This window comes from Polypterus senegalus, chromosome 17 (genome assembly GCF_016835505.1).
Source record: "Polypterus senegalus isolate Bchr_013 chromosome 17, ASM1683550v1, whole genome shotgun sequence".
Classification (NCBI taxonomy): domain Eukaryota; kingdom Metazoa; phylum Chordata; class Cladistia; order Polypteriformes; family Polypteridae; genus Polypterus; species Polypterus senegalus.
In genome coordinates this window covers 43097600-43118092 of record NC_053170.1, presented here as the reverse complement: position 1 = coordinate 43118092, position 20493 = coordinate 43097600, and the positions used below count along the sequence as shown (strand labels likewise).

Genomic DNA, 20493 nt, shown 5'->3' with positions numbered 1-20493 from the left:
TTGGAAAGGGCAGCCATTAAGTTTGCTTAATTTACATAAGTTGCAGAGGTGACCAACATAAAGAGATCACATACACTGGTAGTGCAGAGAGCTGTAAAAGAATTAACGATCCTGGAAAGGTTCAGTATAAGTTACCTGAAAGTCTGAGAAGTGCACACATGAAAAAAAGATTCTTAATTGTAGAGGGCATCTGGCTGAAGGGAAGTATGCATGAGGTGGACCTCACAACAGCATAAGGATTGGTAATGCCGATCAGACGGTGGATGTGATTGGTTGTGTAGGTCATGCTAAGCATATAAAACAGACGACCAGCCAGCAGGGGTGGGTGTTTTAGCAAGAAACCCTGTGGGTGTAGCCATTGCAGTGCAGAATTTTGTTGCTTTTCACTAAACACTTTTTATCGGGTTGCCCCCAGACGTGCATCCTCGTTTAGAAATCATTTCTGACCCTGTGAAACTAGCAAGTAAATGAGTATCTGCAGAGAAAGTGTGTTACAGAAATAATGGTTAGCATTTTTGTAAACAGTATTACAGTTTCTTATATTTTTGTGCTTGTGTTGTTTCTCACTTTTTGATTTTGATAACTTTTTTCCTCTCATATTTAATTGCTTGATAGAGGAATAAGATTCTTTTGTTCATTTTTCTTATTTTTTCTACACCGTTTCTTTAGAGCCAATGTTCATATTTTTTGTATTTTTTTGTCATTTCAGAGAACTGTCTTTGTTAATGATTGCATCGCATGGCACTGAAGTATTATTCTGGAATTTGATAATAAACACAAAGTATTGTTGTTATAATCAGTTTTGGTCAGTGTCTCAGTTTCCAGTTTAGAGATGATCAGATGTCTTGAATGACGAAGTTCACCTACTTTGTGGTGTGGCTAATTAACGAGAATAGAAATTATTGTGAGATTGACACATGAATACAGAGGCAGCAGTTTTTTGTATGTTGTACAAGACCATAATGTGAAGCAAGATTTAAGAACTTGAGTAAAACAATTTTTTGCCACTCAGTCTATACCCGTTATCCAATGGTCACAAGCTGTGGGTAGTGACTGAAATCATGACATTGTAAGTACAAGAGGGTAACATGAGGTCTGTACACTTGGTTGCTTGGCTCACTTTCCATTACATGGTAAGGATCTTGGCAATATGGTAGGGCAGGGCAGAACCACTTCTGATCAAGTGGAGTCAGTTGAGGTAATTTGGGCCTGTAGTTAGGCTGCCTCCTGGGTGCACACATATTCTGAGGATACAGAGCACTGGTTACATGTTGCTAAAATGACCATCACCAGGAAAACTGGAAAGAATAATGACAAAGATGATATTTTTTAGTTTTGTTCACATCTAACATGCTTTGAAGATCTCGGCATTCTGCTAATGCTCATTTTTTATTCCATGTTCTATTGTACAAGTCCAGAATGTTTGAACTGCAAGGCTTAAATACCTGTAATCGCATTTCCAATGGTTTTTGCAAATTTTATTTAGTTGTTTATTCTAAGGTGTCGCAGCAGTCAGCACTGCTATGTAATGACTCCAGCATCCTGAATTTGAATCCTACACATAGTTGTTGTATGTGTGGAGTTTCCATGTTCTCTTTGAGCCTGTTTCATTCTTTTCTAGGTTTCCTCCCACATTCTGAAAGGTTATATTAGATTAGCTGGTGATTGGTCAGTTGTGTGCCAGGACTGGCCCTGCGAATGGCTGACAATCTGTCCGCAGCTGTTTTCTGCCTTACAACCAATACTGCCAGGACTTACCCTTAATTAAATTATGTTATTTTATTGTTGATCATTTTTGATATCATTAATTGTTATTTATGCGAATTTACTTTTATGCATGCGCCCTCTGTTGGCTGGATTTGGTTCCAGCAGTCCCCCGCGACCCTGTGTTAGGATATAGCAGGTTGGATAATGGATGGATGGATGCTTTTATGCATTCTTTGTTTTGTTTATATGCATTTTTATCGATTTAAAATTCCCTTTTTGTTTTTTTGTGGAAAACAGGCACTAAAATGATCTATTTTTGGTAGACTGCTTTTGAATGAATATGAATTTCAAATATTTGAGAGACTGTGTATAAAGTTAAGAGTAAAAAAAAAAAGCTTGACGTGTTTTAAATATGACCGTTCTGGTTAGCCCACAAACAGAGGAGATTTGTATAAGAACATAAGTTTGGATCAAAATTCATCATTTACACCAGCTCAACAATCTCTGTACACCTAACTCTTTCAAGATACCTTCAACCTGAGGGATGAAAGACCCAAAAATTCTACTGTCAACTACAGTTTGGTCGCTTATACCTTCCATCTGTTCTTCTTTCTGTGAAGAAATATTTTAGAAAGTTAGCACAAAATTAACCTTTAACCAACTTCAAGTTTTAAGATGTGTTATCAAAAATAAGCAACAAGTGTAACAGAACTTTTGCTTCCATCTGTGCTGCCGTATTCATGTTGAAGAACTCATTTCAAAGCAACAGCTGGCATCCTCCAGAGTAATTCCCTTCATATTTGAAACACTTCTGTCATGTCTCCTCTTCATCTTTGTTTGCTCAAACAGAAAGGATTATCCCTCAAAGACACATCTGATCAGAGACTGAACATGGCAAGTGTCAAACAATGTGAAGAACAGTCATATAATGGAGTTACTTGTGACTGGTGCTCAGTTACCGTTTCACAAAGGAGAGATAGACATGTCAAGCAGAATTCACTTTACTTGAGGGTATTCGCATGTAGTGCTCTTCAGAGTGCTGTATACATTAAAAAAAACACATGCCTACCATACGATTGAACACAGAACTGCATAGAACACTGGAGCTCATGTAAGACATCCTTAAAATTAAACTCAAACTGGCATCATGTAAAGAGCAGAACTATAACTGTGGAAGACAAAACCAGTTGGAGGAGCAGAGAAATGCTTCATCACAGTGCCTTTGAGAAATCAGAGAAATGATTCTAACAGTCCTGGAATCAATCGTGTAGCTCTTCCCTGAACATTCCCCAGCACTGATATGTCTATTTTCATAATAGTCATTTTTAAGATATCACAGGAATTTATAAAGAACAACCTACATACAATGCTGCACAGGACCTGCTAAAGCAAGCAGAGATGTTGCCAAAGCTGAACAAAGCTACAGTACACGAGTTGGGCTTAAGTTAAGTATGGGGAGACACTAGCCCATTTAAAACAGCCACTGCTCTTTATTTATAATATTTAATCTTTTCCACTTTTTAAATTTTCAGTAAAATGTATGCTAAATGCAAGACTGCCTGAAATAAAAATTAAAATAGCTTTTTTTTTCTAAATGCCATTTGATTTACAGCATAATATTTGACTTCCTTCCTCAAACTTTTCTAAATTGCCTGATTGATTGGTGCATATTTTGAAAATTGTCATTATTCCACATAGGAGGTAAGGGCAGGAGCAAATCTGGTTAAATGAGCTGAACATTTTATTTTTCTAGCATTCTTTCCCTCATTCCCAAGTGGCCAGCACTGAAAACAGGTGATGTCTGACACATAAAATGTCCTCATATTCTAACACTCACAAGTAGGTCATAAAAATGCACATATTATAAAACACAGCTCAAGTTAAAAAATATTATTAAGCAACAAAAAAGTTTCTTTAAAGTTTGTAACTTCATTTGTCTTCATATGTAAACATCATATTAATCTTCTGAGTATTCCTTCCTTGGCTGCTAGCCCTCAATAACTGTGTGTCTCTGGTGCACATTAGACTACATAAAAGTAAGCTGCATTATTTTCTTCCTATTATCTCCACAACATGGTCACTTGGGGCTGCAAAGTTGTTTATTTAGGTAATTTAAATAGTCTAGATTGATCAAGCCTTCTAATATTGAATCCACTTAATCCATTTCAGCATGTCTGGGGGTCTGAACTCATCCTGGCAGTACTGGGCACAAAGCAGGAGCTAAATGTGTGAGCTGCGTCAGGCTTTCACAGGGCCCATATTCAAACATTCACCCGTATTCACCCCCATAGACCAGTCTGGAGACTACAGTTAATCAAAACCTCATCTGTTTGGGATTTGAAAGTACATTCAGAGCACTGCAAGAAAAACCCTCATACAATAGATTCAGAAAGTATTCAACCCTCTTCACTTTCTGCATACTGTATTTTGTTGTAGATTTAACTCTAAACAAATAAATTTGCCATTTTGCCATCAGTCTACACTCAATAACCCATAATGACAAAGTGATAACATGTTTCCAGAAAGACTTACATATTTTTTAAAAATCAAAAACTGAAACCTGTCATTCATATGAGTAGTTTGACCCTTAATTCAGTAATTTGTAGGAAGCCCCTTTGGCAGAAGTTACAGCTTAAACTCTAGAAGCCATAGAGTCTTCTGGGTTGGTTTCTACAAGCTTTGCACACATATAGTTGGGCAGTTTATGCAATTCTTCCTGGCAGATACTATCAAAGCTCCATTAGATTGGATGGGAAGTGTCTTTAAACTGCTATCTTCAGGTCTGTCCACAGGTGGTCTATGGGTTTAGATCTAGGCTTTGGCTATCCCACTCAAGGACAATCAATGACTTGTCGACTTGTCCGAAAGGCAAACCATTGCCCTAGTCTGAGGTGGTGTGCACTATGAATTATGTTTTCTTCAAGCATCTTTCTGTATTTGGCAGCATTCGTCCTTTCCCCAATTCTGACCAGTCTCCTTGTCCCTGCCACCGAGATGCACCCCTATAACACAATGCTGCCAGCACCATGCTTCACTGTAACAATAGTATTAGGCAGGTGATGAGATGGTCCTGGTCTTCGCCTGACATTGTGCTTTGAGTTCTGCCCAAATAGTTTAATTTTTGTCTCATCAGACCAGATAATCTTTTTTCTCATACTCTGAGTCCAAATGGGCTGTCACATGCCTTTTATTCAAGAGTGACTTGCAATTAGCCACGTTCTATAAACGCGTGATTAATGGAGTGTTGCTGAGATGGTTGTCCTCCAAACAGGTTCTCTTATCTCAGCATTAGACCTCTGAATCTCTGTTAGAGTGACCACTGGTTTCTTGGTCACCTCCCTAACAAAGACCTTCTGGCCCAGTTATTCAGTTTGACTGAATGGCCATCTATAGGAGATGGACTGGTGGTTCCAAACTTGTTCCATTTCACAGCTATTGAGTCCACTGTAATCTGGGTACCTCTCAAAGCTTTACAGTTATTTTCTTCCCTTGCCTTATCTATCTCTCACTACAGTTTGATCACAGAGAGAGATCCTTGGAGTTCATGACTTGTTTTTTTGTGTTGATATGCAGTGTGGATTGCAGGACCTTAAATATGCAGGTGTACACCTTTCAACTGATGTCCAGTCAATTCAGTCTGGCTCTGGTGGATTCCAATCAAGTACAGGACATATCTCAAGGGTAATTAAATCAAAGAGGATGAACTTGACTATAATTTGGAGTTCCATGGCAAAGAATCTGAATACTTATAGAAATGAGAGAGATCTGTGTTTGATTTTTAATGCATTTGCAAACCTTTCTGTGAAAACACACTTTCACTTTGTCATTAAAGATTGTTGATTGTGAACTGATGGCAAAACATGGCACTTATTCATTTAAAATTAAATCTAAAACACAATAAAGTGAAGAGGTCTGGAACCTTTCTGAATACCCTGTACATACAATATGTGAAGAATGTGACTTGTAAATACCACCGGACAGTAATCAGGTTTGGGTTTGAACCCAGGACTATGGAACTGTGAGATAGCAATGCTAACCTGTCCAACACCATGCTGTCCATTAAAGTAGAAGGATGCCACTGTACACATCTGACAATGTGTACCACACACTGAATTTTTTGCAATAATAGGAATGGGTGTTAAAAAAACATTTGGCATCCAGTGTATTGTTAGTTCAGATATTTGTTATTTTGTGCAAGAGGTTTTGAAAATAAATGTATAGATGTAGTTTTAACACAGAAAATATATACATTTAATTTCATGTCTTTCTTGTAATATGCCCAGGTTGTTCTATGGCAGCAATATTTCCTATTGATCTTGTGCTCTTTGTGTCGAATCAGTGCAACAAAAGAGATGCTGAGTCACTAAGCCCCAGCTGTGGGATTGCCATCCTTTTTCTTTTAACTGCTACTTCTTCCCATTTCACTTGTATACAGGATTGTCACAAAACCCCAAAAAAAAGTAAGAATTTTGAAAATCTGAAAAAAATACAATCTTTTTGTTGAAATGTTGGAAACCTTTATCGGTTAAAATAGATGATATGCAGCAGTACCTGCCAGTATACTTGTGTGATTGTTTCACCATGTTAAGCTGGGAGAATCTGAGCAACCAAGAAAAGCAGATACATACGTTCATTTGTAACTATTCTGGAAAAAAACAATTGCTTTTGGAAAAAACCTCATGTCCGTTCTGCTATTTCACCTTTGTACTTTATGGAAATCAAAACATGTGTGTGTACAGTATAGTGTTTGCAGAAAATGCAACAATTAGTGTACTTCTGAATTCTAATTGAATGCTGCTCAAACAATGCTTCTTTTGTTTATATACTATGTACAATAAGTTACATATATTTAAGTGATTTTTAAATAAAAGATAACAAAATGTTATGATTGTTGCCATGGAGACTGGGAGGCTACACAGTCACAACGATGCTGCACCTGCAGCAGTCAGACATCTTGACTGAGAACTCTTTGGGAATTCGCAGCTAGCAGTTTCAAAAGTAGTGGCATGCACAAGCTAAATGAGTATGTTGCTCATACTGGACTTGCCTGAAAGAGTACAATGAATACAAAAATTACAAAAGTCAAAGATCAATGCAAAACAAATCTGTCTTTAGGAGAATCCAGAAAAACATTGCATTAAATTCAGTTTATTCTTAATTAACATTATTCACCAAACACAAACTTAAAATTATAACACAGATTTAACAATGCCAAAGGGTAACAGAGAAGCTAACAACTGTGCTACATTTGCATAGATAAGCAGCTATGTAAATGAGCAGCCATCAAGAGATCTGCAGTCACACTTACTGATTGCATATGGTTCTGACCACTGCGTCGTTAGTCGATTTCGCCTTTAAGCATGTTGACACATACTAAGGGGACGTGCCTCTCTGTGTCTGATGTCATTTTTGCCACACTGACTTTGTATACAGGACGTCGCTTGTGAATCACTGCATTCTGCTTTTGTGTCAGGCTTGATGATGAAGGCGTCAAGTATACACCTGACCTGACATAACCTACCCTATATATACATACATAAATCACATAAATTAATAATTATTGAAATACAGTAAGAATAATACATTAATAGCAATATTAATGCTGTAATGAAGCTGCTTACAACAGCATTTCATTTATTGTATCTCTTTTGAATCTGCATTAGTCGTGACGTTGTGAACTGAGTCATCACTGTACAAACTTATGTTACACTCACACCGATCAAATTATCATGACTACTGTACTAACACTGGGAAGGGCCTACTTTTACTCTCAAAACAACCTCAGTTCTTTGTGGGATGCATTCCACAAGACGTCAAAACATTACTTTTAGATTCTGGCCTGTGTTGACATGATTGCTTCATGAACTGTCTACAGATTTGTCAGCTGCACATTTCCCATTTTACCACATCCCAAAGGTGTTCTATTGGAATCAGGTCCAGTTACTGGGAAGGCCATTGAAAAAAATCTGAACTCATTGTCATGTTCGTGGAACCCATTTGTGATGACGTTTGCTCTGGAACATTGTGCATTATCAGGCCCGAAGTAGCCGTTAGAAGATGAGTAAATAAATTGTGGCCATGAGGAAAAGCACATTGTCTGCAACAATGATCAAATAGGCTGCAGCATTCAAGTGATTGACATTAATGGGCCCAAAGTCTTCCAAGAAAACACTTCCAACACAATTACAACACCACCACCAACCTGGAATGCAGACAACAATGTGGTATGGGTGCATGGATTCATACTATTGGTACCAAATTCTGACCATACCATCTGTGTGCCTCAACAAAAGTTGAGATTCATCAGGCTAGGTTGTGTTTTTCCAGTCTTTAACTGTCCTGTTTTGGCGAGCCTGTGGCCTCTGTAGCTTCAGTTTTCAGTTCTTGACTTAAATGTAACGTGGTCATCTGCTGTTGTAGCCTATCTGCCTGAAGATTTGGTGTGTTGTGCCATTCTGTGATGCTTTTCTGCTCACCACAGTTCTACAGAGTGGTTATTTGAGTTACTGTAGCCTTTATTTCAGGTTGAACCTGTCTGGCTTTCTCCTATAACCTCACCAACAAAGCACTTCCATCCACTGAACTGCTGCTCACTCAAGTTTGTTTGGTTTTTGCACCATCCCTAGTCAACTCTATCACTGTTGTGCATGAAATTCCCAGGAAGTCAGCAGTTACAGAAACACTCAAACCAGCCCTCTGGCACCAACAATCATGCCACAGTCAAAATCACTGAAATTACATTTTTATTTCTCCATTCTGGTGTTTGATGTGAACTTTAACTGAAGCTCCTAACCACTGTCTGTATGATTTTATGCATGCCGCTATTGTCATATAGTTGACTGATTGCATGGATAAGCAGGTGTATAGGTGTTACTAACAATATGCTTAGTGTGTGTAAATTATATTAACAAGTATACTTTAAGAACAACTATAATAAAGGTATTGCTCAGTGGCAGCCTTCACAATAATACAATGTTAAATCAGGAAGTTGGACCCACTGCAGATGTCCGGTTAGAGGCAAAGAGACACAAGAAGTCTTCCAGGAGAGCCAATTTATTTGTTTACCACCTTGCCCACAATATATGAAACTGCCAAAGGAATCTCTTTCAACTTTACTTGTATGTTACATTAAGTATGTGTATGGTTTTCTCTGAAAGGCAGGGAATGAACCTTTATAAATCATCAAGCACATACTGTAAATGAAATAGTACTAAACTGATAGCATTATTACATATAATGTAAATGGCAGTAATAGATCAATTACTTGGAAGAAATGGTACCTTAAAGTATATCAGTACAATATTTAAAATATTAACATTTGGATTTGGAACTTAACAATTGACTCCACATTAACATAGCTAAATGTAGTGAAATTCAATTCCAAATGAAATAATAACATTAGCAGAGGTCACAAATGGCCCACATTACAAGCATTAACTAGTTGCTTTTAAACAGTAATCAGTGTTATTGCCGTCTTCAACGCACATGCAGCTTTTGCATGTAACGGGTCGTTATGCAACTAAATTAACCTTAAATATAACATGCAACACCCATACCATTCCAAAACATGTCATCCCTTGATAACTTGAAGCAAAAAGAACACTTACTTTATATTTACACACACTGTAAGGATATAAACCCTAAACACATTAGTGTCCAGCTCACCATATTGGAAAATGGTATCCTGGCTTATCACCTCGTAAGCAGGAGAAAAAAAAAAGAACAACTTTCCAGAAGAGGCAGCGTGATGCTTCTTTTGTTTTAATGAAACAGGATGCCAGCCTTCTTAACAACACCTGCGCATTTGTCAAAAGAGCAGAGGAAACAAAGCCTTTAAGGGTGTGCAGTCGTTTGAAACAATCAGGTGACACAGAGCAGATAGCAAGTCTCCTACAGTGTCCTACGATGCATGCAGGAGTTAAACTGTGGTATACCTGATGATCTGTCTGCCACCATTAATCCTCAACCACTCTGGCATCTTATTCCACATCCAACAGTAGAAACTTTGTAACTTCCCCAACAGAATACCAAGGAAGAAAAAGAAATCGGGAAAAGGTCGGTAACAACTTGTAATGTTGACTGACACAGTTTAATTTAAGAAAAATCATTGACAGCTGTTTGAGCATTAAAAAAACAACCGAATCAGCAGCTCTGTGGTGATTTATTATTTCTTGAAGTTTTGTGCGTTACTCATTATATTTATAAATTTAAATTATGTAATTTTCCACCCTTTTTATGGCAAGTAATAAGTTTAACAGCCATTCCATATTTCCTGGGTCCCATATGTCAGTCCAAATTTGGGCGTCCTGAAATCTTCATTTGTGAGGTGTTTTAGATGTAACTAACTTTAATTCAAGTAACTTAGGAAGAATGCAAAAAAAAAAAAAAAAGAGAAAAAGATCATAAAAAGAGATGGGTCATCAGGAGTAACCTCATTTATTATCCTTCTGTAGGTTGAAAGAAGGAAGAATGTTGATAAGGGAGAAAGAATAAACAGTCATAGACAAGACTTCTGCTCTCTCTGTATTGTGGTTGGCTAGGGTTTCTTTTTATTTTGTTGTTTTTCTGTTACATTTTTTTGGGTTTATAATATGTAACGGAGTATGTTCTTGTTTTCCTTTATTTTGTAGTGTATTTTTTAATCAATATTGTCTTGTTTATTAATATTATTGTATATTTTGTTAATTGTATTAAATATCTAACTTGTGGTCTATGTATTGAACCAAGGGGGTCAGAGTCCCCTGACTTTATGAACATCTTACAGCAGGGGGTTCTCAAACTTAGTCCTGGGGATGCTGTGTGGCTGCAAGCTTTTGTTCCAACCAGTGATAATAACTGATCTCATTTAATTAGCTGGTCTTTTTTCTCTTCTCTTATTCTACATTCAGAAAATCACAATAGTATGATATGTCCATTTATAAAATATTTAGAAGTATTTCTATTTTTTTCAACATCTTTAAATGCTTGACTCATTTTTTTCTATTCTCTTTTTCTGTGTAGTTTTCATCTTCTTTTATTGTATCCTAATAATGACAATTAAAAAGAAGCAGATCAGACACCTAGGAAAAAAACAATGAATGGTAAAAGATTCCAACTACTTTAGCATCAGACCCACTAATTAGTAAATAATGGATTAAATACCAGAAAACCTGGAAAAGAACAATGAAAATCAAGATTAAATATTATTAAAAAGTAAAAAATACATTTCCCATATAACTGCTTAGTAAATTTTAATAAAATTTACCAAACTTATTTTTGTAATTTTTTTACCTTGACTCCAAAACACAGAAACTGGATAATAACAGATCAGTTCATTAGGCTAGCAGTCCAATTAAAAACAGAAGTTGGTTAAAACAAAAACCTGCAACCACAGTCGAGTCCCCAGGGCCAAGACTGAGATCCACTGGTTTTTAGAGGTCTCAGTTCAATGCTAAGGAATTTGTTTTAATGGTTTTCATTTTTAAATATCTTGAAAATGTTATAAATAAAAACATCAATACAAATTTATTGTGCCAGTAATACTTTTCCACGTATATCTTACAAGTTTTTGACCTTCAATAGATTATTTTTGCACCATCATATCATGCCTATTACATGTTTACCAATGTATTTATTAATTTATTTTAGGTACACTAATCCCTCGCTATATCGCGCTTTGACTTTCGCGGTTTCACTCTATCGCGGATTTTAAATGTAAGCATATCTAAATATATATCACAGATTTTTTGCTGGTTCGCGGATTTCTGCAGACAGTGGGTCTTTTAATTTATGCTAAACGCTTCCTCAGTTTGTTTGCCCTGTTGATTTCATACAAGGGACGCTATTGGCGGATGGCTTAGAAGCTACCCAATCAGAGCATGTATTACATATTAACTAAAACTCCTCAATGCTATAAGATATGCATCCCACGCGGAGCTTGATTGTTTGCTTGTCTCTGCCTCTCTCTCACCCTCTTTGACATTCTCTGCGCCTGACGGAGGGGCTGTGAGCAGAGGTGCTGTTTGCTTAAAAGATACTGACGCTCCTCTAAAAAAATGCCGCTTTATTGCGGTGCTCGCATATTTAAAAGCACACGTATTGATTTTTTGATTGTTGCTTTAATCTCGCTCTCTCTCTGACGTTCTCTGCGCCTGACGGAGGAGATGTGAGCAGAGGGGCTTTTTGCACAGAGGCTGTTTGCTTAGAAGATACTAACGCTTCTCTAAAATGCCGCGGCAAACTTAAAAGCACAAGTATTGATTTTTTGATTGTTTGCTTTTCTTTGCGAGCTCTCTCTCTCTCTCCCTCTGAAATTCTCTGCTCCTGAAGAGAAGAAGATCTATTTGCATTCTTTTAATTGTGAGAAAGAACTGTCATCTCTGTCTTGTCGTGGAGCACAGTTTAAACTTTTGACTAAAGGGTGTTCTTTCATGTCTAGAGGGCTCTAATAATGTTAACAGTGTGGGAGAGTTTATAAGGGCTTAAAATATATAAAAATAACTACACAAACATATGGTTTCTACTTCGCGGATTTTCGTCTATCGCGGGGGGTTCTGGAACGCAACCCCCGCGATCGAGGAGGGATTACTGTATTGCCACTTATCATAATGCAGTTTTGTTTTGTTTATGATAACAAGAATCAACTCCTAGTTGCTGGTGGGCACAGTCCTGGGTGTCATGCTTTCTAATGTCACCAGCACGATGCTTTTTAAGACAATGTCATGAATGTTCATTCATCCAAAAGTGTGTTATTATACAGTAGTTAATACAAGTCCTGACTACTTTAATAATCCTTTTTACCTTCTCATATACGAAGTAATGGGAAAGTATTGTAATCATCCAAAAATTCGATGTCGAAATTTTGATGAATCTCAATGTTTTAGACCTCCCTGACTTTCTCATATATAAAGTATAGCGAAAGTATTCGAATCCTCCAAAAATTCAGTTTTGAGATTTTGATGAATCTTGATGTTTTAGACCTCCCTAAATCTGAAAATACCATTTTTGGATTTATGTCTGTGTGTGTGTGTGTGTGTGTGTGTGTATGCAAACACGATAACTTGAGTGCGCTTCTACCTTAGGTTAACCAAATTTTGCATACAAGTATGAGGTACAAAACATGATTTCTATCAACTTTTGGGCTATTTCTGCTACTCAGAAGTGGTACTTTACCTTTTATTCATACAGCTGCAGAGTCCGATTTATACATCTTTACTTTTGTAATAATTGTTCAATATATTATTAATTTGATTTGTTGTTGATGGTTCTTTAATATACATAACATAAAATATAATTATTGTCTTGTGGTTTACTCCTCAATTGTCCATCCCCATATCTGAGTATACAAGAAAGTCTAGGGAAGACCACTCCTGATTTTTTGGCCAACATTGACTTTCATTAACGTTTGGGCATTATTAAGATTTATGCTTCGGGGTGGCACGGTGGCGCAGTAGTAGTGCTGTTGCCTTGCAGTTAGGAGACCTGGGTTCGCTTCCCGGGTCCTCCCTGCGTGGAGTTTGCATGTTCTCCCCATGTTTGTGTGGGTTTCATCTGGTTGCTCCAGTTTCCTCCCAAAGACATGTAGGTTAGGTGCATTGGTAATCCTAATATTGTGCTTGGTGTGTGTGTGCCCAGGGTTTGTTTCCTGCCTTGTGCCCTGTGTTGGCTGGGATTGGCTCCAGCAGACCCCTGTGACCCTGTAGTTAGGATATAGCAGGATGGATTAATGCTTCATCATTCAAATCATTTAAAAATTTTGCACTGACAAAACAGTAAATAAATTATGTTATTATAAAGATTCATACTTTTTTTAGTATATGGTCCAGGTTGTTATGCAGCTCTCCTCTCCCTTTTTTGAGTTTGTGATTTTGGGTTCTTTTTACCTGTGCAGGCTGAAAGTGTTTTCCTTGAGTTTTGGGAGCCAGGCTTACTAGTGCTGGTGAGGCCTAACCTTGTTTTTTCCATGCCTTTTTTACGAGTATAGCCCTGATTTTTAGTTTGTATGAGCCTTGCATCATAACACTCTTCTACTGGTCTAACAAATAACACTCACTTCCTGTGGACTTTACTTTTCACATCAAGATTGGCAGAAGTGACACAACTAAGCACAGAGTTAGGAGTCTTCTCACAGGTTATTTTCTTTGTAACTAATTAGCAAAAAAGAAAGATGGAGAAGCAGCTATGCAACCTCCCTACTGTTTTCCAGTGTACCCTTAAAAGAAACACAGCGTACCCACACATTTCACAGGGTATGACTTCTTAATAAATTATTTTGTTTTAATTTCATCCCTAACTGCAGAATTTCTTTTCAGAGACAACAAAGTATCTGACCAGCCAAATGTTCTGTGCTGATAGAACTCAATAAGCAAAACAGCCAGATTACAAAAGATTGCTTTTAGTGAGTAAACAATTGTCAGCCAGAGAACGGCCAGCACAGCATCCCCATTTGAGACACAATTTCATGTTCATGTAAATTATAGCCTAGCCTGTCAGTACTCTTGCTGACTGCTTTTTAAATAACATTTTAGAGTGAATGGTTAGTGTCGGGCAAATACAACATGGTCTCCTTTCTCTTTCATTTTTGTTAATTTTGATTTTATGTGCATAATACATGGTCTACAGTGCATTAATAACATAGCACTACTAATGTGAGTAGTGAGTCTCCTTCTAATTCTGGTGGGTTATGGTATGTGTAAGTAATGTTAACATGGGTAGATGATAGGGGGTTTCTTCTAATAACTTAATCATTTGCAGAGGATTTGGAAGTATGAAAAAATAATGCAATTACACATATGAGTTATAATAATGCATCTAACCCAGCACCCACCCTCCATGCCATCCAAACGTTCACCAAAATAGCCTCTACTCTGCTTCATTTCTCATCTTATAATAATTTTGGAAAAATCCAGTCACCATTATACTAATCTTAATTCCTCTGGAAATTCTAAATCATTTGGATTAAAAAATACTAATAATTAACTACAAATTGGGACTATTCGATTTCTAAATTTAAATTTTATTTATGTAGTCTATTGCTCCATTGATGAAGACATTAGTCTAGATTAATACATGTGCAGTACAAGCACCAGTATTTTGCTAATGTAATTTATTCCTTACTTCTTTCTTTCTTTTTCAGTGGCACTGGCTTCCAGTGAACAGAATCCCGTTATTGTCATTGTTGTGGTCTCTGTGGCTGCCTTCATCATGCTGGTTTCTATGGGAGTTGGATTAATGATATGGAGAAGGTGAGAAAATGTGTTGCTTTTCAATATCAGTGTTTTTTTTTAACCCTCATTTAGCTACAACTGACTTAATGTGTAATCAAATTAGGCTACACATACCTGCATTCAGATAAGAAGATTTTCATTGTCAAGTGTTCCTACAATGAAAGTAGTTAAAATACATTTAGACAGCTCATTCAGTATTCTAAAACTGTTTGACATCACCCAGCATATTCCACTTACTGTTACACTTACTTATAAATTTAACGTCACTAGATATTGCTTTCATTTAGAAACAGTTTTTTTTTTTTTAACTGTGTGCCATGTCTTTTGATGGATGACTATATCCTGATTTACAGACCTATTCTCAACGGAGAGCTAAATGATATGGTATTTTATTTTATTTTCTATTGAAGTACAATACCTTATTATTTGGCGAAGGATGAGCTAAATGTTGTCTCTCTTCTTGTAATTCACACCTGACCTCAACACAGCCAGTAAATGGTAAGCTAATGAACATGTATGTTCTGTAGGGTATGCTAGCTCCGCAGAAGGACCAGGTTCAATGCCAGAAGTCACACTGTGTAAGTTCATTTCACTTACCGTGCCATCTCAGAACCAAAGTGGCAACAAAATAACCACCTCCACAATAACAACAGCAAAAACCCATCATGATACAAATAATATATTTTTCATACTTAGCTTGTGTGAAAGGATTTTTTTAGCATACGATCTAAGTCAGACTTTGCTGAGAGAACTCTATTTGAATAATACCAAGTTGAATGTCCCTCTTGCAGTCAGGTCTCTTCCTCCCTGTGTTAGGGAGGGTCTCTTAATCCACAGGATGTTGTCTTGACCTGGTGCTATTAGAATATTCAGAAAAGTCTGGATGGCAGTAGTTCTGGGTGCTGTGTCCAATGGAGATGAGATTTTCAAAATTCTAGGGCATGCTAACATTCTTTTAACATTAGGTTAATATTCATTGATTCATTTTCTACCATTTATCTGAAATGGGGACCACCACCCCAGTTTCCAGAGACACATCTCCCGAAAACCAAGCAACATTGAAAAGGCATGTCAGCCATGACAGCCCAACAATGTGCAGAGCTTTCAGCATTTCAGGGTGGATCTCATCCACTGCTGGGGCCTTGCCACTGTGGAGCTGCTTAACTGCCTCAATGACCTCCCTCAGGGAAATAGGCAGCCTACCTTGGGTTACAGGAAAAGCTCTTTTGGAGGTTGGAGCTGAAAGTCTTCTGGACAGCACCCTTCCCCAGACATTCCCAGTTCACCCTCACTACTCTCTTGGGCTTTTCAGTTCTGTCCAGGCGCCTCCCCAATCATCTGACCAAACTCACCACCATCAGTGATCAGTTGACAGCTCTGCCCCTCTCTTCACTTGAGTGTCCAGAAGATATGGCCGAAAATCTGATGATATGATTATGAAATCCATCATAGATTTTTGATCGTGGGTGCTCTGGTACAAAGAACACTTATGAGCCACCTTATGTTCAAAGATAGTGTTCATTATGCACAAACCATGGCTAGCACAGAAGTCCAATAACAAAACACAGCTTGGGCTTAGATCAGGCCCAAGTGCCAGGCGCTTGCACTTCTCCCAAGCCTGACTCCAGGAGGAGGAGGACCCAGTAACCTCATACCAATCTTTTTATCTTTATAGAGCTGTATTATTATCTGCTATCTGCTGTCTGACCCCTCATCTGGGACCAATTTTCCTTGGTAGGCCCTTCCAGGTGCTTTTACTCAGGACAACATAGTTCACAGGGACTCTCAAAACTCTTCACCACAATAAGGTGGTGATTTCCAGAGATGTAGTTAGCTTTCATAAAATTAAGAAACCAGTGTTTAACTAGCAACTTAACATGTCCATCTCTGGAAAGTTAGTCAAGACAGGGAATCTTGTTAAATTTCTCCTGGTAAAGCCCAAAAAATGCCTTCTCACAGAAGCACAGGAATGAAAACAAAAGTAAGCAAAACATAAAAAAGAGAAGTGGCAAACAGGAACTGTGTCATAATAATAAGCAGGAATAAAAATTAAAAATGTGACTATAATATAGAGTATATATATATTGTAAAAGAGAACAAACAAAACAGAAAGGTTTGGGGGGTCCACCCAATATATTGAGGTTAAAACAGCAAAAAAATCAAGAAATGTAATAGTGAGTAATCACAATAGACTGAGCCAATTAATGACTGAACTGGAGAGTGGAGTGCTCAGGTCTTGTAGGAGCAGGGCAGGAAGAGGAAGGATCTTAGCCAAAAGTGAGGTCTGTAGGAGGGCGTGGTTTGGTAACGGAAGTGGTTTGAGTTCTAGTTGGGCTCCCCTTCTGTTGTCTGATTTAGCCTCCCAATACCCCCAAGCCGTCAGGTGGAGCCCTCCTTGCAGTATGGAGGTCCCCAGAAGACCAGCAGGGCATCATGGACATTGTAGTTTTTATACGCAGCCCTGCTGGATGCCATGGGGGCCACTAGGGGACACTGCAGGGAGGAACAACGGATATTTTCCCTACGCCCCGGAAGCACACATGGACAAGGGGAATGACGTGCTTCCAGGGTGAAGAAAAGGACTTTTTACCTGATCTGGAAGTAATTGAGAGTCATATGGACTGGGGATTGGAACGCTTCCAGGTCAGGGTATTTAAAAGGATTGTGGGAGCTCCCAGACGGTGAGCTGAGCTGGGTGGAAGGGTGGCAAAGTGTCTGGGAGTGGAGGATTGATTATTATTGTGTATTGGTATTGTTTAATGAGTATAGTTGAGGAGAGGGTGCTTTGTGCACTGTGGCAATTTAATAAAGTCAGCATTTGGATTCAAGGGAGCAAGAGCGCCCCCTATCTGTCAATATATATATATATATATATATATATATATATATATATATATATATATATATATGTATGTATACAGTGGAACCTCAGTTCACGAACGTCTCGGAACACATACAAATCAGTTTATGACCCAAATGTTCAGCAAACTTTTGCATCTGTTCACGACCATAAACTCGATATACGAACAAGACAGTTTCCCTTTTGGTTTGTGCGCGCCAATGATTGCCGCACATGTTCAGTCTCTCCCTGTGCAGAGAGAGAGAGAGACACACACAAGAGAGACACACACACACGCACGAGAGACACACACATGCACACGAGAGAGATATACACGCGCACGAGAGAGAGACACACGCACACACGCGCGCAAGAGAGAGAGACACACACACACACACATGCGCGCGCGAGAGAGACGGCTGAACGCATAAAGCTTATTTTTAAAGAGACAGATTCGAGCATTGTTTTAACCTCGTTGTACTGTATTTGATGAAGACTTTTTCTGTTGGATTTTAACCTCCACTTCTGTTTACAGCAATTGGTTTGTAGCGTGCATTGTTGCAATGTTACTTTTCTTGGTCGTTTATTAAATTAATGATTTTTCAAATATTCATGTTTTTCCCTGTGCTTAAAACTCATTAAAAAAAGTGTTTTTTACGAGCGGTTCATAGCGCTGCAGCGTGAACTTTTGCAGTGTTAGTTTTCTCTGTTGTTGTGCATTCTATGGTATAATTAACTATACTGTATTTGTGCTTAAAAATCTTTAAAAAAATATATTTACATACAGTTTGTACGTTCTGGAACTGATTAACGGTATTTACATACAATCCTATGGGGGAAATTACTTCAGTTCACGACCAGAGCTTTGGAACGAATCATGGTCGTGAACCAAGGTTCCACTGTATATGGAAGCGAAGGTCTGATATACGATTTACATATTTGTAGCTAGTAATCCACAAAGGGAGAAAATGAATCACTTATCTCAGAAAGTCTTTATTATGTACAGTAGGTGTCCTTTTTAAGCCTGCATGTTCTGAGTTCATGCCCAAATGTCTGTTAATGGCATTTTCATTTGAGATCCATGATTCAGTCAGCTCTCTGGCACTTTTAGTATTGGCCCTGAATTTTACTTGCACCATGACCTAGTTAAACATGTGTCTGGTTGAAGTTGGACATGCGTATATCACAGATGTGTGATAGTGTTGCAGTGTTCTTGTATTCGTGTTGCAAGTGTTTTAGATGTTTGTCCCACGTATACACTGTACAGCTGTGCATGCACTGCATGGTAAACTGGCTACTGCGTTCCATGTCTCTGATGCAGATTTCTTGCTTTTAGCACTAAAAAGAACAGTCTACAGAGTGTTGGAAGATTTATGGGCTATTTTGATTTGGAGAGGATGTCCACTGTACTTTTTGATACACCACTGTGGTATGGAAGAGTGTGCCAAGTAGGATGTGAGATCAAGGTTAGAGTCAATTGTTTGCTGAGGTCTGTAATGCGTCCTATGTAAGCATTACTTGATAAACGTCTTGGGGTAGCCGTTTGATGTGAACAGATAGAAAAGATAACTTTCATTCTTTTTATTATTCTTTGTATTACAGTGGGTGTGAATCCTTCAAGCTCTACAAGTTTTTACATGGTTATCTTTTACAATTGGGGCATGGGTCAGATAAATAGCTTTCTTAAGATTGCAACATGCATTGGAGGTGGTGACTGGACCATACCTTAACCACTAGTTCATGCAGACAGCCTTGGATAGCAAAGGAAAATACAAAGTCTACACAGATGGCACCTCAAACCAAATTATTCCTGTGCTTATTGATAATATCCCATCAGTTCTCCAATGTATGTCTAGGCAGTTTCACATTAATGCACAATTTAATTGTTTTAGGTAAAACCTGCCTTTTTATGAAGCACTGAAATCCTTTGAAAATGCAATGCATATTTTATTACTTTGTGCTCTGCTTTTCTGAATACCCATGTGCGCACAATATTACCAGCAGACAAGAACAGCTACAGCTCATCAAATAGGCATTCTGTATAGGACTGCATTTGCATAGCAGAAGGTAATCACCCTGGCACCATGCCAAGCTTCAGAGTACAGCATTTGCTTGTTTTCCTTTGGTTTTTAGTTTTCCTTTATAACGATTTTATATTTGCCCTTCAATATACTGGTACCCCATCTAGTGTTTACTCCTGCTTTGTGAGATATTCTGCTGAGGTGGGGCTTCAGGTGCCCATTCCCTAAATTCAGTTTAAATAGTGAGGAGCACTCTCTTAACAACCTTTCTACTCCAGAATGATACCAAGTAGCCTAAAGGACATAAAAATTACATGTTTTGTTAACACTATATAGCAAACATGGAAAAATATTTTTAAGACATAAAGAAATAAAATAAACAGAACAGAAACAAAACCCTTTAGCTTTTCTAGACTTTTGCCTTTCTGATAGGGTGGCCAAATACCAAAGCTCCCCATTTCTTTCCATCCATCCTTGGACTCTTCTTGCTCCACTGGTTGAGTCCTTACAATAACATTCCTTATGCTCAGTATTGCTCTGGCCATGAAGCAGGTTTAAACCCCATTGCTGGGATACTGCTGGTGTCATAAATGGCAATAGCTTTGTTCCAGTGGTATTAGGTGATATATTTACTGTATATAGTCACGTATAAGTCGGGTCTTGAAACCTGAAAAATTTATCATAAAATCAGACCCCGACTTATACGCCCATTCAAAATTGC

General features: G+C 38.0%; 1 protein-coding gene across 1 annotated transcript in view; it reads left to right on the top strand.

Annotated features, from left to right (window-relative positions):
• The window catches only part of LOC120517506 (ephrin type-A receptor 7-like), a 607868-nt gene that overhangs the window by 497958 nt on the left and 89417 nt on the right, over positions 1-20493 (top strand). The window contains exon 7 of the mRNA XM_039739879.1: positions 14822-14930. Coding sequence (XP_039595813.1) covers positions 14822-14930 — 109 coding nt within the window. The remainder of the gene's footprint in view (positions 1-14821; positions 14931-20493) is intronic.